The sequence below is a fragment of the Neofelis nebulosa genome, chromosome 6 (assembly GCF_028018385.1).
Source record: "Neofelis nebulosa isolate mNeoNeb1 chromosome 6, mNeoNeb1.pri, whole genome shotgun sequence".
NCBI classification, from domain to species: domain Eukaryota; kingdom Metazoa; phylum Chordata; class Mammalia; order Carnivora; family Felidae; genus Neofelis; species Neofelis nebulosa.
In genome coordinates this window covers 78,834,503-78,858,291 of record NC_080787.1, presented here as the reverse complement: position 1 = coordinate 78,858,291, position 23,789 = coordinate 78,834,503, and the positions used below count along the sequence as shown (strand labels likewise).

At 38.8% G+C, this 23,789-nt stretch overlaps 1 protein-coding gene across 10 annotated transcripts in view; it reads left to right on the top strand.

Moving 5' to 3' along the window:
* Window positions 1–288: 288 nt before the first annotated feature.
* The window catches only part of SNAP91 (synaptosome associated protein 91), a 148,226-nt gene continuing 124,725 nt past the window's right edge, over window positions 289–23,789 (top strand). For 7 of the 10 annotated variants that reach the window (XM_058734608.1, XM_058734611.1, XM_058734610.1 and 4 more), the window contains exons 1-2: window positions 289–402; window positions 1,710–1,869. In XM_058734608.1, coding sequence (XP_058590591.1) covers window positions 1,740–1,869 — 130 coding nt within the window. In that variant the 5' untranslated portion in view covers window positions 289–402; window positions 1,710–1,739. Of the gene's footprint in view, window positions 403–519; window positions 542–641; window positions 815–1,199; window positions 1,318–1,709; window positions 1,870–23,789 lie in introns of those variants that run through there. The other 3 variants (XM_058734604.1, XM_058734602.1, XM_058734603.1) reach the window with 3 other exon arrangements.

Sequence of the window (23,789 nt, the reverse complement as noted above, 5' to 3'; positions counted from 1 at the left end):
TGCCTGCAGAATCTGACATTTAAATCGCCCTGCCCTTCTGGGCCAAGGCTGCCTTGGACAGGCGGGCGTGTCAGAGACAGAATGTAGAGGAGAAAGGGCTGGGCTCTGCCAGGCAGCGCGCGGCGACGCCCGAACCTTGGCCTTCACAGCAGCACTCGAGAAGCCCACTGCCAGGGTTGCTCCAACGCCCCCGCCGCCCTCCGCGAATCCCGCAGTAGCCGCGCAGGTGTGCGCGGTGCGCGCGCACGCAGTGCGTGCCGGGTGCGGGTCTAGCAGGCGGAGGGGCTGCTGGGCGCCTCGCGGAGGGTGGTTGGCTGGTGGGTGTCGGCCTCCCAGCCATCCCGCCTCCTTCTTCTTGTCTCGCGCCGGCCGGGGATGCTCGCGCGCGGCGCCCCCTTGCCTGTAAGCCGGCCGTCTCGGGGGTGCGGGGGGGGGGCGGCGTGTGTGAGTAGCTGGGAGGGGGCCGCGAGGAGCTCGGCGGAGAGCTCGCCCGGGTTAGTCCGCCGTCGTCACCTGACTCGTTGGAGCAGCCACAGCTGAGGTGGGGGCGGGGATGGGAACGCGGCGCGGATCGCTAGAGAGACGCGGCAGCGCCGGCGGAGGAGGCGGCGGCGGGCGGGTACAGGCTTCTGGGGCCACGGGCGGCGGGCGCAGGGACCGCGGAGTGGAGGGCGGGGGGCCGGGCTAGGGCAGGAGGCATCGCGCCCCGGGGCACCGGGTCCGCGCGCGGCCGCACACACCCACCCGGCGCGGCTTCCCTCGGCGGCCCGGGCTCCGCTCATCCTGCGGCGGGAGGCGCCGCTCCCGGGGCGGGGTGAGTACCCGCGGCCCCTGCTCGGCCCCCTCCTCCGCGCCAGGGCAGCGCGCGGATCCTGAGAGGATAATCCTAGGGCGCGGAGAAGGGCAGCGGCTGGGTGACAGCTCCGTGGCGCGCTCGATTGCGGGCGGGGGGGCTGGGCTGGGCTGTCAGCCCGTCTCTGCTCCACTGCCAGGAAGGGCGAGGCGCCGAGAGACTCCGGCGCCTCCGCAGAGCCCCCGGGCGGCCCCTGCGGCGGGGATTTGGGGGCGAGGGGAGGGGACCCGGGCGTAGGGCCTCGGCGGGCCTTTGGAGGCGGCGGTGAGGAAGGAAAGGGAGGAGAGGGCATAATATGGCGCAATGCTAGGATAATCTCCACCGCGCCCGAAGGAGGACGAGCCCACTGCTGCAGCAGCGCGAGGAGGAGGAGGAGGAGGGAAACGGCCAGGGCTTGGGTATCCGATTCAGACCCCGGAGCCTGCGGGCTACTGGGAAGAAACGCTGCGGCGGGCAAGCGAGAGGTGGGCACACGGTGGGCGCGGCGCCCAGGGAATAACCCCGACGCACGCCGGAGCTGGTCGGACACGCGGGGATCAGGTTGCAGGCGAAGTGCTGATTGACTGGGGGGGAGGGGGGCGCCGGAGGGGTGAGGCGGGAGGCACGGGGAGTGGGATGGGGACGGTGTTACGAGGCTGGGACCGGAGGGGGCTCCGTGACAGACCTACTCTGGTTCAAGACCCTTAGATCGCGTCGCAAGAGAGGGGCTTAGCGCTTTGCTAGCTCCTGGAGGTGGTACCAGGGCGGGGACGGAGGAGAAGGGAGCCGCCGTGCGGCTGGAGGAGGCAGGGCCGGGGTGCTCGGAGGGTAGGGTCTGCGGGTTTCAAGCAGGACCATCTCCCCTTCTTTCCCGCAGAAGAGGAGGCGATAGACTTGGCCGGAGAAGATGTCGGGCCAAACGCTCACGGATCGGATCGCCGCCGCTCAGTACAGCGTGACAGGCTCCGCTGTTGCGAGAGCGGTCTGCAAAGCCACCACTCATGAAGTGATGGGCCCCAAGAAAAAGCACCTGGACTGTAAGCATCTTTTTATATAAGCGGGACTTGCGCAAGGCAGAGGCGCCCTGGATGCCGGCGTGCGGCCTGGGCTCGCAGTCTGTAATGCTGCGGCTTTCAGAACTCCCAGCTGAGCTCCAAATCTCCAGAGGTGGAGGTGTTGCCTTGGGGCAACCCTGAAACCTTGTGTTTGAGCCATTTTTTTTCTCCTGTTGACCTCCAAGGTCTTGGTGGAGAAAAAAAAAAAAAAATACTTGTATGTATTAATACTATAAAATACTGAGAAATTGCACATTCTGGATTGGGCACTTTTCACCTCTTTTTTTTCTTTCTTTCTTTCTCCACACACCACTCCTTTATCCAGGTTATAGGAAATCAGGGGTTGAACAGTCATAACCCTCCCCCACCCCCAAAAAAGAAAAAGATGAAATTATAAAAGGTCACATTTATCACCCTAGTTTTCTAAATACATTTTAAAAGTGTCATCTCTTTCACTGTGGCTGCTGAGGTTTTGTGTGTGTGTGAGTGAGTGTGTGTTGTACATAACCACACCAAACTGAAATAAATTCAAACTATTGAATGAGGAAATTGAACTTCAGAGATCATGGAGATTTCATTTTACACATCCTGGCACACTTCTTTGTCCCATTCTCAGAAGCTGCTGGGCAGAATGACTGCTGTGGTCACAAAATGGATGTGCTTTTTCCAGCATTTGTGATGGTGCACTTTTACATGAAAACGTTTCATTCATAATGCTTTCTTTTTATATTTGTTATTTGATGGAAAACAGCTTTAATCTAGTTTAGAATCTGATATAAAATTTTCACATGATTAACGCTGTAAATACTTAGTTATTGAAAGACAAACAGGGACTTAGAAAAAGGCACTCACTGGGTTTAGGTGTTGAGACTCTTTATAGGTAAGGCTCCATCAGCACATGTCCTCTAGCTGATTCAGCTCTAGCTGTTCAGTCTCGTTGACCTGCTTAGGAACTGCTCTGTTATGATGTTTGTTGATAAAGGTCAGTGCTGGCATAAGAGACACAACTATAGCCATACCCATTTCCTATCTAGCTTCCTTTGCCCATTTTCTGAGTTTCTTTTGCTTCAGGCCTTCCCCAGTGTCTGCCTTGTGCAGCGGAGAAAATGGCACCAGTGTTAGAATTGACTTTAGTGCTATTATCTGTATGAGCACAGCTTGATGAAGCATACAGCTGGACATTGTGAGGGTTATCCAGGCTTGTGAAGCTGTTGTGTCACAGAATTGAATAATTTTGCTTCTAGAAGCTTGTCTGAGGGGAAAACACCATTACCCCTTTCCTGGGGGAGTTTCTAACAAAATTTGTTGATTATGGTATCATGTGTTATATGTGCAGTACAGGATGGAAGAGGCCACCAGGGCCAGGGCACCTAACAGGAGTGGAAATTATAAATTCATGACCAGCTCATTTTGCTGCAGCATGCTGAATCATTTAGCCATCTTTCCATCAGTTTCCCCAACTCTGGAAAGATGACTCATGTCTTAAAGGTATGTGTCAGTCTAGCAAATATTCATTAATAAAGAACTTATAGGTTATTGATTTGCTAAATGCTATGAAAATGATAGACCAGTATATTGATACATATCATAAACATTCACAGGTTTGAGCATTTCATCAAAACATTATTCAGATAAAGACCCACTTTTCCATATCTAAATATTTAGTCGCCTTAGTATTTTAGATCTGGAAAAGTCTCTTAAAAATTTTCAAGGTGGGAGGTTTTCCAGTATCTCCAGCATATGTTACTGAGTGGGGTGATTTTGAAGATGTGGAACATAAGGGGGAGATTCTGTATTTAGGAAGCAGATGAAGCAGGAATTGGTATTGAATTAGTGTGAATAATCATAAGAGCTAAACATTTATTGAGCAGTTAGTATATGCCAGGCACTGGGCTTTACATTATTAATTTATTGCTGCTTAACAGGTTCAGGAAAGGTAATTAACTTTCACAGCTTTTAACCACTGCACTTAACTATTGTCTGTGGCTTATTGAGTAATATTTTCTGTGGGGGGCTGTGGGGAGGAACAGTATTAGCCTGAATGGTTAATCTCCAAAACACCTATCCTGTTTGTATGGCTTTGTGTGAAATCATGCAGCACAACCCATGCTCTATTGCAAATCTCTATGGTATGCATGAAGACTTTTGAATTTGGTCACTTAAAAAATGAGCAAAAGGCAAGCACTGAACAGTATTAGTTTTCTTTTTAACATTTTAGTTTTTGAATAAGTAATAAAATAAAAGAGCTGCACTTAAATACAACCTTAGGGCAAAATTTGGAAAGATAGATATCACATTATTGATATGTCCTATCTTAAGAAAAAATGACATGGAAAATTTGAGTATACAAATATTGTTATATTTATATGCATTTTAAGAGGGCATTTTATTTGGAATTCCTTGTGAAGTTCCTTTAAATAATAGTAGACTATCTTAGCAATTTTTTCACAGGTTTTCGGTAACATAACAGTTATAACAGTGAGTCACATCCATTATTAGGACATGCAAACACATAACTAAGTTTCCCTATAGGCATTGAAGCACTCTGAAGTAATGTTTTAGTATTGAAAATACTAAATAGTAGTTGGGAGGAAAAGAGCATAATGTAGAGTGGAAACAAAAAAAAATAATTAGCTTGATTTGTGTATAACTTTTTAGTTTGGAATTTAGCTTGAAAGGTTATAAGATTAAAGTTTATGGTTTTGTGATTTTTTTTTTGCAGATATTGGATTAATGGAATAGGCTCTGAATATTATTTAAAGTATTGGTTTAAAATATGATTTTTTTTTCTGTTTGGGATGATAGGCCAAGAAAATTAGGGTTCATTCTAGTGGTTTATAAAATGATGCTTAATGGTATATGATTTAAACATTTAAAGGAATGATTTGTTAACATCTGAGGGCAGAGCAAAGGTGGAGATAAAGAAACTCTAGGCATATAGTCTCAGATTTCCCCCCTTTTCAGTAACAGTAAGTTTCTTAGAGGAAAAATATATTCAGAAAAAGCTTCACCATAATCAGCAGATATTTATTGAATTTAAAGTAAATTAATATTGGGGCTCCTGGGTGGCTCAGTTGGTTAAGTGTCCAACTCTTGATTTTGGCTCAGGTCACCATCTCACGGTTCTGCTCATGAGATTGAGCCCTGCGTCAGGCTCTGTGCTAACAGCATGAAGCTTGCTTGGTATTCTCTCTCTTCCTCTCTCTCCTCCCCCACTTGTGAGAGGGCATGCGTGCACATTCTCTCTCTCACAAAATAAACATTAAAGAATAAATTAATATTTTATAATATATATTTTAAGGTACGTTTGAATTATGTAAAACTTTTATTCCATACTCTGCTATAATAATCTTGCTCCTTGCACATGAAAATTAAATACTTGACCAATGTTAGTTTGACATTAGTTTTTCTGGGTCCCTTTATACATCTTTGTTTCCTTTTCTTTGTAACTTTGTGTACCTACTTGGTAACACATGAAATATCCAGGATTCAGCAAGTATTTAACTTTTGGTTACAACTTTTGTGTATTTCAGTTGCTTTTCCTTTTCTGTTTTGTAGTTGATGGCCTGCCCAAGTCAAATAATAAAGAGATAAGATCCAGTAGGGCACCTAGTATCTGCCCAAGTGCTGTATCACAGTTAAAGAACAACCAAAAAATAGAATCGGCCCAGTGTAACACCTGCAGGGAGAAATTTGGAAAGTTTGGCAGCCTAATATTCATTTCTGTTAATAGCTCTTACAAACAACTTCTATATATGTCCTGTGGTTAAAAAACCCTATTTAACATTATGAAAATTTAAACATAGACATTTATATCAAACCAAACCTCATGAAAAGCCAAATTGGGTATCAATAATGCAATTTTTTTTCCATTTTAAACATCTTGAGGGTTTTTAATAATGAGCTTATGCTACATAATGAACAAGTGATTTGAGTTCTGAATCTTACGTTTGAGGGATACTGACTGTCATTTTAGAAATGAGTCCTATCCCAAATTAAGAAAAAGATGTTACTTCTTATTACAATATCTATAAAAGTAGTGGGAGATATGGATTATGTTTTGATTCAAGGCAAATATTGGCAAGTTACCACAAGATTCCTACTGTTTTAATTTTATTCATAAGATATCTGCAAATAAGAAATATTGTGAGTATATATAATGAAAATTTAACCTTAAAAGTTTATTTGCTTTACAGAAGCTTGCTTAGTATAAATAAAATATATTTTGATTTATAGAAATGCTATTTGCATGCTAATTCAGTTGATACCATATTTATACTTGTGATAACTGAAAAAAATCTTTCTATAGTGCATAGATCCAAAAAATAAAGACTATTGAATAAAATTAATAGGATCGATGTATAAAAGTTTACTGAACACTAGAGTAACTTTCAACGTGAGAAGTGTACTGTTTTGCTGTAACATATTTTACTTTTATCTCATTTGTTCTCATTTCACTATTTGTTATTGACTAAATACACCCTCTCATTTTTCTGTACCAAGGCACGCTCCATTCCTCCTTGATTTCACCAGAAGACCCAGTCTAGGTGTGGAGATGGAGGAGATAGTATTTTTTAGGCAGTGAGGAAGAGCCGGGGGAAATCACTTCTGAAAAAGCATTCAAGTCAATGATCATTTATACAGTAAATCTGTAAAGACGCCAATCTGTATGGTCCTGTGATGTTCCCAGACAACACTCAGCATTCTGGGAGAGGGTGGAGAGATCATGTGAGGTTTGGGGGCTGGCAGGAGCAGGAAAAGCAGAAGAGTGGCAAAGAGTCTCAGGTAATAGTAGGGAGCATGCTTTAGAAATGACTTAAAATTGGGGTGCCCGGGGTGGCTCAGTCAGTTGGGTGTCTGACTTCAGCTCAGGTCATGATCTCACAGTCTGTAAGTTCAAGCCCCGCATCAAGGCTCTGTGCTGACAGCTCAGAGCCTGGAGCCTGCTTCAGATTCTGTGTCTCCCCCTCTCTCTGCCCCTCCCCTGCTCATGCTGTGTCTCTCTCTGTCTCAAAAATAAATAAAAACATTTAAAAAAATTTTAAAAAACAATGTCTTAAAATAGTTAAGCAGGCTTTATATCAACTGTTTTTTCCTGGATCTTTTTACTTGCAAATTTTCAGAGAAATCTTTTTTTTTTTTTTTTATGGTATAATATTCTATTTGGGTCACTTTGGATATTTTTTTCTCCTTTGGTGATCAGTGTAGTTAGCAGATACTTTCTTAGAACCAGTATATAATTGGTAACTCACAATTTTTTAAAAGTTGCAAAACTTGTATATATGGAAAAAAATAAAATCATGTAAGAGTAGGTAAATTTATATATTAATTGCAATATTAGCTTGTAGTATTTTAGATTAAAATCTAGATTTTTGATACATTGCCATATTAGTTTTAATGTTTAATAAATGGCTGCTGAAGTCTTGTAATTTAATCTGTGCACTCAGTTGCTATGGATCTATCTCTTAGCTTTTCACAAATAAATATCCTTCAAATATCTTACCTCCTCTTTTCAGATTGATTGATGCTGGGATGGGATGTTCTTGGAGCTTATCTAGGTTTCAGTAACTTCGTAAAGAAGGTCAGAAGTGACATATAACCTTCTTCCCTGAGGGCCTAGGATGCTTTCCTTAACAGAGTTGTATTTTAGGTGGCTCAACTCCTGAGCCAGCTGCTATTAAGTGAGCCTTCAAATATAATCATAGTTCAATTAAATAATTTGAAAAGCCCCATTTCTTTCCATTAAAAAATATTTATTCAGGGCGCCTGGGTGGCTCAGTCAGTTGAGCGTCCAGCTTTGGCTCAGGTCATGATCTTGTGGTTTGCGTCCAGCTCTGTGCTGACAGCTCAGAGCCTGGAGCCTGCTTCGGATTCTGTGTCTCCCTCTCTCTCTGCCCCTACCCCGCTTGCTCTCTCTCTCTCTCTCTCAAAAAGTAAATAAATAATAAAAAAATATGTTTATTCAGTTCCACCTTGTTTGCAAATTATTTTCTCTTTACAGAGAAACACCATTTGCTTGTGAAGGGAAATGTTGGCTGTCTTTTTTCTTAGGGGTTTATGTAATGTGCTCTATACTTTGTTTCTCATTAAGGAGAGAATAGTAGAATGGCATACCCAGTGTCAGTTAAATGATGACCTATAAGACAGGATGGAGTCTTCCTAGGAGCAACTCGATGACAGCCCAAACCAGAGAGAGAATTGCACCCAAAACCCCACAGCCTTTTTACACCTGGGTTCCTGCTCTCTCTTCATTTGTTCCAAATGTGTGAGGATCCCTCCTGCCTTCCCATGTGTACATAAACTGTCTCTACTATGCATCTTTAAGAAGGATTTAATGTTTTCTAAAGGATTTTGTGATAAGCCATTCCTGGCTACTCAAGAGAGAAGCTGCATTTTTGTCTACTTTGTGTGGTTTTGCTTTTTGGCCTGATCATTAATTATTCTCCCAGGGTTAGCACTTTTATTTTATTTTTTTTATTTAAAAAAATTTTTTTCTTTTAACGTTTATTCATTTTTGAGACAGAGAGAGAACGGGGGGAGAGTCAGAGAGAGGGAGACACAGAATCGGAAGCAGGCTCCAGGCTCTGGGCCATCGGCCCAGAGCCTGACGCGGGGCTCGAACTCACGGACTGCAAGATCGTGACCTGAGCCGAAGTTGGACGCTCAACCGACTGAGCCACCCAGGCACCCCAGCACTTTTATTTTAAATGATAACTCTCCTCCTTTCTGTATCAGTTGTTCTGTCATCTGTATCTTTAACCTCTCCTCCTATCTCTCTCATGAGCATTTTCAAGTATCTCCATTTAAAACAAGCTCACCGAGGGGCGCCTGCGTGGCGCAGTCGGTTAGGCGTCCGACTTCAGCCAGGTTACCATCTCGCGGTCTGTGAGTTCGAGCCCCGCGTCAGGCTCTGGGCTGATGGCTCGGAGCCTGGAGCCTGTTTCCGATTCTGTGTCTCCCTCTCTCTCTGCCCCTCCCCCGTTCATGCTCTGTCTCTCTCTGTCCCAAAAATAAATAAAAAACGTTGAAAAAAAAAAATTTAAAACAAGCTCACCGACACACAGCCCTCCTTGGATTCTATGACCTCTTCCAGCAGCCAACCTGTTTTCCCTTGCCTTTCTTTCACAGCCAAGCTTCTTGAAACAGAAGCTCACCATTCCAAAGAAAACAAACACAAGTCTACCCCTCTTTGGATATCCTGTGTCTTTGGCTTAACCCAAGTGTGAACTACTAGGATTGTTGTTAGGTTCCAGGCATTGCCCACCGAATTGGCCAAGCCACTAATTTGAGTTTCCCCTCATCTGTCACATCCAGTCAGTGATCAGTTGTTAAAAAAACTCTCTGAAATGTCCTTCTTAACTGTTTCTGCCTTGGTTTAAATCAGTTACAAACCTCATTTGTAAAACAAAGGTGAGTAATGTTACTTACGTGTTATCTTTGGTGAGATACAATGCATGTGAAATACCTGGCCCAGAGCTTGACTCACAAATGTGCACTGAACATCAGTTATGACTACCGCTGTTGCTAGTGCAATCGCTGTTGGTGCTACTGTTGCCCTTACTCGTACCATTACTGCCACTACCACCACCATAACAACAGACATGACCATTAGTGATTTGCCCTTACCACTTCTCCACGATTGTTTTTTGCCCCCTCCTTTCATTTACTTCAGTTTGTGCTTTAATTCCAACTTTCTCTTTCTATAGTTTGAAAGCTTAAAATACATATTATTTCTGTTTCTTTTCATGACCACCTTTAAAAATGTAGTTATGTCTACTTAAAGTCTAAAGTAGAACAGTATCTTTTTATTTCCTCCTAAAGAAGAGAAATTTAGAAACTTCAGTCACCCACTTCTCACTTACATGCTATGTTGGGTAGTGTTTTAATTCTACCATAGTTTTAACTCCCAAAGTTAGATGTTATTATTTGATACAGGCAGTGTTTATGCAGGTAAATCCTCCTTGACTTTACCATTCCTTCATTATGTCTAAGATTTTCCAGAACTATATCCTTTTAAAGCTCCTTAAGTGAGGCTCTTTAGTAGTAAACTCTATTTTTGTCTAAAGATAAATTTGTCCATATTTTTGAATGATAGTTCATATATCTTATATATGTATATATATTTTTTTCTATATAGTTTATATATAGTTGTTTTCTCTTGGAACATAATTTCACTCTTTTGGCTACTGTTGTTCCTTGTAAGAAGTCATCTATGAGTCTACATGTCTTTAGGTAATCTCTTAGTACTTGTGGCAGCTTCTAAAATCTTGTTTGTCTTGTCCTGCTGTAGTGCATATGTGTATACATGTAACTTTTTTTTTTAATTTTAATTTCAGTATAGTTAATATAACAGTGTTGTTTTAGTTTCACAGGTACCATATAGTGATTCAACACTTGTATACATTAGTGCTCATCATTCTTAGTCCTCCTCATCTGTTTCACTCATCCGCCTCCCACCTTTCCTCTGATACCATCAGTTTGCTCTCTATGTTTTGGTTTCTCTCTTTTTTGTTGTTGTTCTTTGTTTTGTTTCTTAAGTTCCACATATGAGTGAAATAATATGGCGTTTGACTTTCTCAAGCTGACTTATTTCATTTAGCATTATACTCTCTAGATCCATCTGTGGTGTTGCAAATGGCAAGATTTCATTATTTTTATGGCTGAGTAATATTCCATTGTGTGTGCATATGTGTACGTGTATATACCACATCTTCTTAATCCCATTCATCTATTGATGGAAACTTGGACTATGTCCATAAATTGTCTATTGTAAATAATTCTGCAGTAAGCATAGGGATGTATATATCTTTTTTAATTAGCGTTTTCATATTCTTTGAGTAATTACCCAGCAGTGGAATTACTGGATGATATGATAGTTTTATTTTTTATTTTCCGGGAATCTCCATACTGTATAATGGCTGTACCAGTTTGTATTCCCACCAACATTGCAAGAAAGTTCCTTTTTCTCCACATCCTCACCAACACACTGTTTCTTGTGTTTTTGGCTTAGCTATTCTGGCAGGCATGAAGTGATATTCACTATAGTTTTGATTTGTATTTCCCTGATGAGAAGTGATATTGAGCATCTTTCATGTGTTTGTTGGCCATCTATGTGTCTTCTTTGGAGACATGTCTGTTCATGTCTTCTGTCCATTTTTTACTTAGATTATTTGACTTTTTTTTGGTTCTGAGTTATATACATTCTTTGTAGATTTTGGTTACTAACCCTTATTCAGATATGTCATTTGCAAATATCTTCTCCTATTCAGTAGGCTGTCTTTTAGTTTTATTGTTTCCTTCACTATGCAGAAGCTTTTTATTTTGATGTAGTCCCAATAGTTTATTTTTGCTTTTGTTTCCCTTGCCTCAGGGGACACATCAGAAAAATATTGCTGTAACTGATGTTGGAGAAATTACCACATGTGCTCTTTTCTAGGATTTTTATGACTTCACATCTCACATTTAGGTCCTTAATCCATTTTGAATTTATTTTTGTGTATAGTGTAACAAAGTGTCCCAGTTTCGTTCTTTGGCATGTAGCTGTCCAGTTTTCCCAGCACCTTTTGTTGAAGGGACTGTTTCCCATTGCATATTCTTGCCTCCTTTGTTGGAAATTAATCGACCATATTGTAGTGGGTTTACTTCTGGGCTCTCTATTCTGTTCCATTGATCTATGTGTCTGTTTTTGTGCTTGTACCATACCGTTTTAATTACTATAGCTTTGTAGTATATCTTGATATCTGGGATTGTGATCCCTACAGTTTTGTTCTTGTTTTTCAAGACTGCTTTAGCTATTTGGATTTTCTTTTCTTTTCTTTTGTGGTTCTGTACAGATTTTAGGATTGTTTGTTCTAGTTCAGTGAAAAATTCTGTTGGTATTTTGGTAGGGATTTCATTAAATCTGTAGATTGCTTTCACTAGTATAGAAATTTTAACAATATTCTTCAAAGCCATGAGCATAGAATGTCTTTCCATTTCTTTGTATCATCCTGAATTTCTTTCATCTGTACTTTATAGTTTTCAGAGTCCAGGTCTTTCACTTCCTTGGTTAAGTTTATTCCTAGGCATTTTATTTATGTATTTATTTTGGTGCAATTGTAAATGGGATTGTTTTCTTAATTTCGCTTTCTACTACTTTATTATTACTATGTAGAAATACAACAGATTCCTGTATTTTGATTTTGTATCCTGTGACCTTACTGAATTCATTTACCTCCTCTAGTAGTTTTTTGGTGACATCTTTGGGTTTTCTAGATCATGTCATCTGAAAATAGTGAAAGTTTTACTTCTTCCTTGCCAATTTTGAATGCTTTTATTTCTTGTTCTTGTCTGCTGTGGCTAGTAGGACTTCCAGAACTATGTTGAATAAAAGTGGTGAGAATGGACATGATTTTGTTCCTGATCTTAGGGGAAGAGCTCTCCATTTTTCACCATTGAATATGATATTAGCTATGGATTTTTCATATATGGTCTTTATTATGTTGAGGTATGTTCTCTCTAAACTGACTTTGTTGAGGATTTTTATCATGAATGGATGTTGTACTTTGCCAAATGCTTTTTCTACATCTATTGAAATAATCATATGATTTTTGTCCTTTCTCTTGTTGATGTGATATATTGCATTGATTTACAAATAATGAACCACCTTTGCATCCCTGGAATAAATCCCACTTGATTGTAGTGAATGATTTGTTAATGTATTGTTGGTTTGGTAATATTTTGAGGATTTTTGCATCTATGATCATCAGAGATACTGGCCTATAGTTCTCTTTTTTTGTGGTGTCTTTATCTGGTTTGGTATCAGGGCAGTGCTGGCCTCATAGAATGAATTTGGAAGCGTTCCTTCCTCTTAAATGTGGCTTTCTTTTATTTATCCTCTTAACACTAAATCTTTTCATTATATTCTTCTATCTCATTATATCCTTATATAACATTTATAGTTTCAAATGTTTTTTTTTACTGTTTAGCATGCTTTGTTTTTCAGGTATCTTCCAGTTTATTAATTCTCTCTTTATGTTGTGTCTGCTTTTACTCATCCTTTCATTTCGAATTTTATTCATTAATATTTTTCATTTTTGAAGCTTTTCAAATTTGCTCTTTTTTGGATGACATAGATTTCTTACTCACATTTTTGAGTTCCTCTTTGGTTTATTCACCATTTGGAACACAGCTCACTTTATATTTGTATCTCATACAAATAAATGTATATTTGTATCTCATAGATCATGAAGTTCTGTGTCTGCTCCTGTTTTTGACTGACTGACTATTGTGAAATGTTTCCTCACGTGTTTTATAATTTTGGACTTCATATGTGGGAATCCTGAAAATTTAGGATAACCTAGAGAGGATTTGTGTTTGCTTCTGTCAAATCCCACAAGTGCTACTGTCCTGAGGGCACCTTTAGGTGGTTTCTGCTATTGGAGTTTCCCATCCAGTGCAGGTCTAGGTGTGTAATTCGAAGTCTAAAAAGCTCAGAATACCAGAGTTCTTTTTTATAAAACATTTTATAGCAGAACTTGACCTTATCCAGTCTTTATGTTTCCTACCATCAAAGTTTGTATGTTGAACTACAGAAATACTGTTGTATTATAGTCTGCTGTCCAGATTAGACTGGGGTGTTACTTAATATATGGCGTATGTACCATTTCACTTTTGTAAAATCTGAACAATCCTAAATTCTGAAACACATATGGCTCTGAGGGTCTTGGATAGAGGAGTGTGAATCTGTAGTCTAAATATGAGTCACCAACTTGGACAAGGGAAAAGCTATGGTTATAAAAGCCCTAGATATTTCTTCTTTTTCCTTCATTTACCCAGAACCTAGACTGAGTAGGACGAGCTTTTGTCTTCCTTTGCTGGAAGTTGTTCTTTTTTGTTTTTGTTTTTTCTTCTTATTTTACAAAGGGAGTAACCCTTTGAGGATCCCAGCTTTCTGTGGAGGTCTTTATTCCAACTAGCCACCTTGCTTAGTCTCAAGACCTTGTTTCCTGTTCCCCATAGGGCTGTTAAAATCTAAGCCTCCTGGCCTCTCAGATTAACACATGGCCTCAAGGAGCCTGCTCTTCGGTATCACTTTGCCGTGTGTTTTTCTGCATCTTCTTTCTGTTTTGGCCTTGGGGATTGCTCTTATTTTCTTGTGAGGTCACCCAAATGAGTGGAAGGATGACAGTAATATTTACCCAAATTATCAGGTGTGCTTTTTTTCTGTATGCTAGAGATGCAAGCAGCCTGTTTTCCTATCCTCTGTTCTTTCCTTCCACTCCCCATACACACCACAGTTCGTTCCTGAGAAACTTTGAAATTCATTAGGTTCATCTATTCTCTGTATTACTTTTTGTCCTTTATGCAGTTTCTGTGTTTTAACGTATTTTTAAAATTTCACTTCCAAAACCTAGTTTAGTCATTCTTTCTCAGGACTTCGATGGCCCCCCATGCATGCATCCCTGCCATATCACTCACGGGGCTGCAGAGGGATCCTGTTTAGTAGAATTTCTTGTTCCCTCTAGTCTTCAGTTTCATTGAGGCTGCCTTATCTCTAACACCAAACAGCATGGGAGCGGGTTTTGGTAAACCTTTAGTGAATGATTTTTTATTTCAGATTTCACATCTCCCAAATTTTAGAACTTTTTTGTTCTTATAAACTTTCTCTTTAAAGATTTTACTTTTACTTGCTAACCTTTCAGAAGAGCAAGGAGTTTAACTTGATTCATTTCCTCTCAAGGTTTTGAAAACCAAAGTGTAATATTGGAGGAAATAAAACAGCTAAAAGAAATATTAAATTGCTTAATGTACATAGCTGTACATTTCCTGATGGTCTTTTAACACTTGCATTCCTGTGACATGATAAAAATGTTATTTGGGAGAAAATTATATCCTTGACGTGAAAAGATTTTTTTGGTTGTAAGTTAAAGCATATGTGTACTTCTCTTGATGGATGTCATCAATAATTAGGTAGTATATGATTATTAATATTAGAGAAAATTCTTCACTAGCATTTATTGTGTGTATATGTGGGTACCCATTTGCTTTAGTTTGTTTTGAGTTGGATGCAGTTAGGTAGCATTGTTTTTCCATATCCACCTTATAATTCACGAGTGTATACATTATGAGTAGTAGGGATAGTTATAGAAGAAAAACATTATTTCAAAGTAGCTGTATACTTTTAATTTTCATTGAAATGATATTCACCATTCATGATTCACTAACATGATAATATCACCATTGAGGGTTTTAGAAAAGCTATGAAGAAAGGGAACAAACTTAAGCTAAAATTTTGGGTTGTGTTTCCTTTGTAAAGAGAGCAATAAATGTTAGCATATTTAATTTGGCTTTAATTTCACTTGTTTGTAGAAATTAGAAATTACTTTCAGTATTGAGGCTTTTAGTAGCTTATTTAGCACAATGCCATTATTTATTCATTTAACAAATATTGGGTATTTACTAAATGTCAGGAATCATTCCAAGAGGCAAGGATACCATGGTGAACAAGATACATATAGCTCTTGGCAGCTTATTAGGGGAGAAAATGAAAGAAATAATTATGAGTGGCTCAAAAAGAATTAAGTGCTAACAGGGGAAGTAAAGACCCCAGTGGAGGTACATTGCCGAAGTGATGTTTAAGCTCAGACCGGAAGAATGAGTGGACTACGTAGGTGAGGGACAGACAGGAGCTGCTGCACCCTTCTCTAAGAAGAGGTTCAGAGAGAGCAGGGCACACTGTAGGAATTTAAATAAGTTAAGGGTTACTGGAAAAGTAAATTTAAGAAGGCTAAGAATGTTAAGAAGCAAGAGCTGAGTTGTGGATGGTGACCAGATGTGGAGGGCCTTCTAAAGCTGGAGACAACCTTCATTTTCACAGATAAGGAAGCTAAGTGCCAAGGAGGAAAAACCATACATTCTGTGTGGGTTAATCCTGAATAATTCCTATCTGTCTGCCTTGAGCAGGTGCCCTAATGGGTTATTGCTTTGTTCACCTAGTTCTGATTGCTCTGTTGATGCTAGGAAATAATATCTGTGTGAGTCACGTGGGAAATGGAAAAATATTTAAACATATATACATACACACCCACATACACTTTAGTAGTCTGAATTCAAATTCACCATAAATGCAAACCAAACCCAGGGCACTTCTGGCACAGTGGGCAGTCACGAAGCAGTCCCTAATGGCATTCTAGGACGCGCCTTGCCAGTCTGACCTCTTTTTATCTTTTTCCTCTTTTTGTCTGTTGCTTGGTTGTTGGGTCATAGTGCTAACACAGAGAATGCTACCTCTGCCATTGGTGACAGTGAAGACTAAAAAGATTACAGATGTGTGTAACTTAGTTGAAAGTCTTAAAAACTGTGTATTAAACAAACTTTAAAGGCCTTTTAGTTCGACCTTATTTTTTGATGACAGAATTTATAACATTCCTTAACCATTACCAGTGAAATAATAGAATTTTATAATCAGGCTTAACTGTTAACAGTCCAAAACAAACCAAAAAAAAATCAAAAGTAACCCCCCCCCAAATCACCATATATATTATGTATATCTAAGTACGTTTATGCCATGTTTTGCTGGGTTTGTTAGAATGTTACTGTCAAAGAAAAAACCTAAGTTATTAATATTGAGGTTAAGTAAATATCCAAGTGAAGAATTTTATTGTTCTCCTGTTCTTTCCGAAGCTAGTTGTTTCCACATTATCATCTTCTGTAATTCTTTTCCTTAAGAGAAGTATTAAAAATACCAGGAAATATTTTATTATTTTTCCTTAAAAGCTGGAATGTAATTTTAGAAAACTTTCTATAATCTCAATGCCAACTTGATTAGCTTCAAATTGTATGCTTTACAGACCCTCCACCATCTGCCTAAACCATTCAGTTCGGCCATGGCTTCACAAAGTTTTGTAATTTTTGTCTCCCTAATTCAGGAGGGTTGCAACGTGTTCATGTTTTTCTGGGCTCTTCATTAAGCATTTTACATTTAACATTCTGGTTTTTGCCTGCCACTAATTAGCATGAGTGCACCCTTGGAAGGTTCCATGGAAAGCTGATTTGAGGATGTGCTAACAACAGGCTGAACTCACTGTTAACACCTGCATCTCCTCTTTGCTTTGTTGTTTTGTACTTCCTTTTTTCCCCACAAGGGAGCCCATCATGGTTCAAAAAGAGTCACTTAATTTTTAGTTATACTTTATTGCATTTTATGAAAAACTGTGTGCTGCAGTAACATTAGTCTGTCAAGGGTCTATTTTCTCTCTTGCTCTCTCATTCTGTCTCTATATGTGTGCGTGTGTGGTGTATATATATATATATATATATATCAGTGGAACCTAGTGACTTTGGCCCTTCTTTGGATTGTTGTACTAATCAATTCATGCAGTAATGCTGTGAACTTAGAAGTGTTTCTTCAGTTGAGTTCAGCATTACTTTTTCAGGTGGAAAAATAAGAGTATAAATTGGGCACTCAATTGGTGGGAATGTAAATTGGTGCGAATATTTGGGAGAGAAAATTGGCAATATTAGTCAAAACTCTTAAAGATCCTTTGACACAGCAATTTGACTGCTATAAATTTATCTCTGATAAATAGTTGGCATAAAAAAGAAAAGTATGCATTCAAAGATGTTTGTTGTAGCAATGTATATAGGAATACAAAATTGAATACACCTAAATACTTGATTAAAAAATGATGGGTGTCCAAACAATAAGATCTGGGCAGCTTTGAAAAATGAGGTTGTTAAAGTATATCTGACATGTGAAGACAATTTATTAGATATGGTCTAATTTTCATTTTTTAAGATATAGATAGATAAGTTCATTATACATATTTTGGTAGAATATTTACCAAAATGCTATCTGTGTGTTGAAGGATTTTTACTTCCTACTTTATACCCATATTAGTCATGACTAGTTTGATTATGAGTTACAGGAATATAGATGAAACTAATTTGGGCAAAGACAGGGTCATTTTGGCCCTTGTAATCAAGCTGAGGGAAAGGCACGGTGAACTGGACCTCCCTGGTGCTTGTTTAGGATTCTTCCTCCACCTCCCGTTTCTCTCACCTCCATTTCACACAATAGTGACAGAACACGTGCTTCAGTCTCACAGATTAACTTTCTCAGTGAGTCTGGAAACACAGTGGACTAAAGCTCCCAGGTTCACATCACCACAGCCTCACCAAGAGAAAGGAATTCTCTTCCTAGAGTTTTACAAATTCATAGGGAAGAATTCTGACTTGCTGTGCTCAGGTCATGGTTTGTCTCTGTGAGTACGCATGATACTATGGCTGTCGGTCTTAACCAGAACTACCTTGTTGGGAATCCCAAGAACTAGTGGCTTGATCTGAGTTTTATTTCTTGCTCACATCACAGTCTGCTGTGGATGGCACCTTCCTTCTAGGGATTCTATCACTTAGGATTTCACCACTGAATTCTATGCATATATAACAGAGGAAGGAAGATAGTTGAGTTGGGGGCAGTATTGCAGGGAAAGATTTAGGTCCAGGTCTAGACATCATTTGGCCTATATTCCATTGGCAAGAACACAGTGGCCTCACTAGGAGAAGGTGGGAAATGAAGACTAGTTGTGAATCCAGGAGGAGAAGGAAATGGGATGTGAACACATAGTATTGACTCTATAATGTCCATGGAAAAAGAAATTGGATTATAGCTTGTCACCTATATCTTAAAACACTTATTGTATGCCACCTAGATCTCCAGGGATTTCACTGCTATAGTAGTGTGGTCATTAATATCTAATAATAAGCTAGCTACTATCATTTTCTTTTTCAGTGAGATCAGATGATTCTGGAAATGGATGACTAGTGGCCAGCCAGTAGACTCGTTGCATATTTCTCCATCCTTGGCAGACATTGCAGATTGATCCTGGCACAGGTTTCTTCAGAGCTTTGATTTGGCCTCCTGGTGCATCCATAGACAATACTTTGGATTTCTGCTATCAATCATAGTTGACACTCAGGATGAAACACATTTGCCATCACTCGGCTAGGCAGTTTATCCATGCAAGATAGTAAGGCAAAGCATTTGCTGGATTTACCTAGAACCCAAGATTGGCATTCAACTTGGATGGTGCCAAACCTAGAATTCATCTGACAGTGACCTTGTCTTTAGCATCTAGTAATTCAGGGCACCTGGGTGGCTCAGTCAGTTAATTCAGGGCACCTAGGTGACTCTTGATTTCAGCTGAGGTCATGATCTCACAGTTCATGAGTTCAAGCCCTGAGGCAGGCTCCACACTGACAGTGCAGATACTGCTTGGGATTCTCTCCCTTTCTCTCTGCCCCACCCCCAAAAATAAATAAACTAACTTACAATCTAGTAATTCAGTGATTTGTGTGGTTAGGCCATGGGGAGTAGTTCTTCCTTGCTCTGTTTGATAGCCACAGGGTGTTGTTCCTGGTTGTCTGTTTTGCATTAACAGAGACTGTTAGGGCCGGTGTGAGACAGGGAACAGATGTTTGAAAATTTGCATTTAAGATCTAAACTTTCAGGCATCAGGTCTGATTCTAATCAATTGCCTTTAGATATGTTATACAAAGCATATTTGAATTTTAGTACCAAGGAGTTTTCTTTGAGTTGTTACTTAGGTACCTACATGGATATGATTTCTTTTTTAATGTAAGGTGGTTCTTTATTCACTTTTTGATGAATAAAGGGATTCTCTGGGGTGAAGGAGGGGCTCACACATGAGCATTGTGCATGGCACATGTATGCTATCGATTGCTGCCATCCTCACGAACTCCTGTGAGGTAAATACTGTTATCCTTACTTTACAGAGAAGGAAAACAAGGCCGGAAGAGGTTAGGGAACTCATCCAAGGTCCCACAGATAATGAGGGGAGAAGTCAGGACTTTATCAGGGATTCTGTTAAGACAGTGGGTTTTATTTCCTTTGCCTCATGTTTTTTGCTTGTGTGTGTGTCTGGTGTCACAAGTAACAATAATCCAGTTAAAGCACCATGTGATTGTTTTAGGAAGGAAAAACAGGGGATGGGATATGAAGACAGTTTATTAGCAAATTAGCTAGATGGGCAAAACCCCTGCAAAGTCCCTCCTCTGGCTCATGGGAAAAAAGGTGGACAGGTTGGGTTCAAATGACTGTTCCTGAGCCAGTCTCACCCCTCATGGGTTATGTCTTTTGATGGCTTGACACTGAAGCCTTTATTTTATCATATGTGTTAATTCAGGACTTCGGGAGGTGATGGAAGCTACAGCAGGAGGAGCACTGATTAGTGATCAGAGGACCTGGTGGAATTCCAGGCTCTGTTGCTTTAGGGCCATGATCTTGGCCAGATTAACTTTATTTCTTTGGGCCCCAATCTCTTCTTTTCTAAGGCATCCTGGGGATATGGTAACACTCAAATGAATAGATTTGTTAAAAACAGGAATAACAACAAACTTAGACCCTAAATTACTCTCCAAATTATTGTTATTAGAGGCAAAAACCTTTTGAGCCCCAACAGTTATCTTCCTGGGTACCTTTCAGGTCCTGCATGCGGCAGTAAATATGCAAAAGAAGACCAGCCTTAGCTACTCTGTGCTGATCTTGCGTTACTTGAGAGATAATAGTTTATTCTGAGAACATGTGAAAAGAGAATGGGGATAGTTAAACCCTCACTGTATGTTTGCATGATTTTGTTTTTGTTCTGTTGACAAATGTTAGTACTAATTATAAAAATATTAGTGTAACTTGTGTTTGATTAAAATAATCTCCTAATATATACTGAGACTTGGTGGTATAGGTTTAGACTTAGCATTTTTTAGATATTAAAACTTTCAAATATAGTCTTTTAGTAAAAGGTTATTGCTACTTAAAAATAATAGTAGTTGTCCATGGAAATGTTTAAGACATACAGGAAGTGATAAAACTAAAATATGTGGAGTGCCTTTATTGTTGGGCCTTAGCATTTTGTACTACTCTCTGGTTATAATTGAAGAATAGAAAAGGAGAGGCCCTAAATAGACTGTTTTGCATTAGGCATTAATGAGTTGCCTTTGAGGAAATATATATTTTTTTGATATTTGGAAAAAAATTTTGAACTGGCAGTAAAATTGGTTGAAAAGTAAGGTCAGTTTTCATGGTGAATCTCGATGTATATTGTGTATACTAATAGTGAAATGTATTTTAAGGAGTTTTTAATACTAACAGAAAGGTGAACAAAACTTATCACTGTGTAACAAAACTTAATAATTAATAATGTTAAGGGTACTATCTTCATTTAGTTAAAGACATTTTGAAAAACTGTTAGCTGGATAATTGAATCATTTAAAATTTTACATATAAGAATTTTATCCTTCTAGCTATCAGTAAGCTATATAGTTGTGGTTAAGAATAACCAATAAACTAAATAAACTAATAAACTAATAAACCAGATACAGTATAACTTCAGGCAAGTTATAATTCTGAGAGTTTGTCAAAATCTTAAATAGGTAATAAATATGAGCTCTTTTATTTTTAAGCATTTTTGTGTGTTTTTGGTTTAATTAAACTGCTAAACTTGAAAAGCTTCTGTGAAAAGTGTGGAAAGAGCAAACATTTGCCTTGATTCAGGAGTACCATTCTTGAATTAAAATTTTAATATTAAAAATCCAGGAGTTGTTAGTAGTAAGAATACTGGAATTTAAATGCATAAAAAATGGAATATTAGCAATTTCTGCATCACAGTATGATCCATTCTGTATATCCAATCTTGGTTATCTTATATAAAGCTGAGTTATATAGTTTGTAGTTTAAATAGTTTTCTTTATATTATATGAATGTATTTAGAAAAATTAATTTCTTTCCCATACTAATTTAAGTTTTTTTCGACTTTTAATATGGGAACCAAACTAATACTACCCATATCCATTTTCTTATAGTGCATACTGAAAAGATAAAATTGAAGGGTGTTAAGGAATGAGATATAAAAAAAGAAATTGCTAAAGTTCTAAGACTTGTCCCTTTTGAGCTAAAGATTCACTATTCCTATTTCCAAACTTCTATGAAAACAGGATTTTGCAACATTGGTGCTTTCTTTTTTTGGAGTCACATTAGTCAGTATGGACATAACCAACCAAACAAAACAACTTGTTCAATGTACCTATTGCTTTAATAGAGAATGGAGTATTTTAGTAATGTGTTACTGAGCAGAATTGTGTTTTCTTAGACTTGCAAACTTTTATTCAGCATGTGCTTCCTGACTAATTTTGAGATCTCAAAATATATTCTAGTCTCTTTTGGATTATAGAGCAAAATAAAGATATTGAGATCAAAGGTCTCTTAAAAAGTTGTGCTAAAGGAGAGGTACTTCAGAAATGTGTTACATTTGTCTTGAATAACAGTATTATTTATTCCTCAAGGAGAGATTTGTTCATCACAGCACTATTAGAAACCATTCCCTGGAAAAAATTAAAATAGTCAAGTTATTGTTCCATGTCCATAATCATTAGGAAGACCCTAATAGGCTCTTTTTCCCTATGTTTCAGAAAACTTACCTGAGAGTATTTTTTATAGTAATCAAACAAATGCAAAGATAATTTTAATGAATTGTTCAGAGATAGGGTAGAGTAGGTAGGAGGAAATTAAGATTAATTTAAAAATTTAATATATATAATGAAAATAAAGTAAATGATGACAAACGGAAAGGAAGTAAAAGGAAAAAAAATGAATACAGTTACTCTAAATCACTGAAGATAAAATTTTATATCCTACAGGAAAGGTGGAGAGTTAAATGTCAGCATGTGTAGGATAGAAAATAAAGAAAAGTAAGGCAACTGACATGAAGCAAAAGAGGAGGTTTGGAGACAAATATTTGACATAGTTTAATAGGAAATCAAACATGTGATATTTATATCCATAGTTTTTTGAGGACTGATGTCAAAAATTTTCTAAATTTAAGACCTCGTTCTTTTCTTTACTATCCTCTCTCTTGATCTTTAAACTTAGATAATGGTAAAGGGTTAATACTGAAATTAGGTTAATATTTATCAGATTTTTAAAATATTTATCCTGAAGTTATTTGGAAGTTTCCATTTTTAGTGCATGTTTTGTGTTTACTTTTTCACCTACTGTTTTTTGGGTTTTTTTTGTTTTGTTTTGTTTTTTTACCGTTTTTTATGTGAGCAACATGTTTTAAGGTTCATTCATCATTGCTGCGTTCAACAAATGTTTATTGAAGACCATAGTATACTCTTCTAGGGTTGGTTTTCTTGCTCTTATAGTTTCATAACTTGATAGGAGAGCCAAAATGGAATTTTTAATTTCTAGAGTTTAAGTGGATGATTATTTGAAAGCTGTGCCATGTAGTCTCATAGACACGTTCTAAAGATTGCAATATATTCAAATATAAAGGGCTGATTGACAGTTCAGTTACCACGATGGCTGCTTTGTCATTAAGCTGTTTGGCCCTGCTACCAGCTTCTCTTTCTTTGGGTGCCCCTAAATGTCTTCATCTCTAATGTTGCAGATAGAATGAGAGGATGTTCTAAGCCTCACCCTGAGCCTTGAAGGGTGGCACACTTGGAGTTGATAGATCTTGAACAGGTGCTTTTGCTCCCTGTGAGTAATACTTAATTCCTTCAGGGACTCAGTAAGCAGAGCATAGAAACTAGTGAGATGTTGTGGAAAACAGAGATGAGACAAGCACCCTCTATTGAGAGCCTCATAAGATAGATATAGAAGCAAGCCAGTAATGATAAGCCATTATAAGTTAAATAGTGAAGTTATGATGAATATATTGGGAAAACACATAAGAGGGAATGGCCAGTTTTGCCTGAAAGTTGTTGGGAAAGACTTTTCTGAAGTACTGGTGTTTGGCTGGGTATTGGGGGATGAATAAGAGTTTGCCAGACAAAAAGACGCATGACTACCCAGGACATATTTAGTATGTAGTGAAAAGAAAAGTAGGGTGAGACAGTGTAGTAAA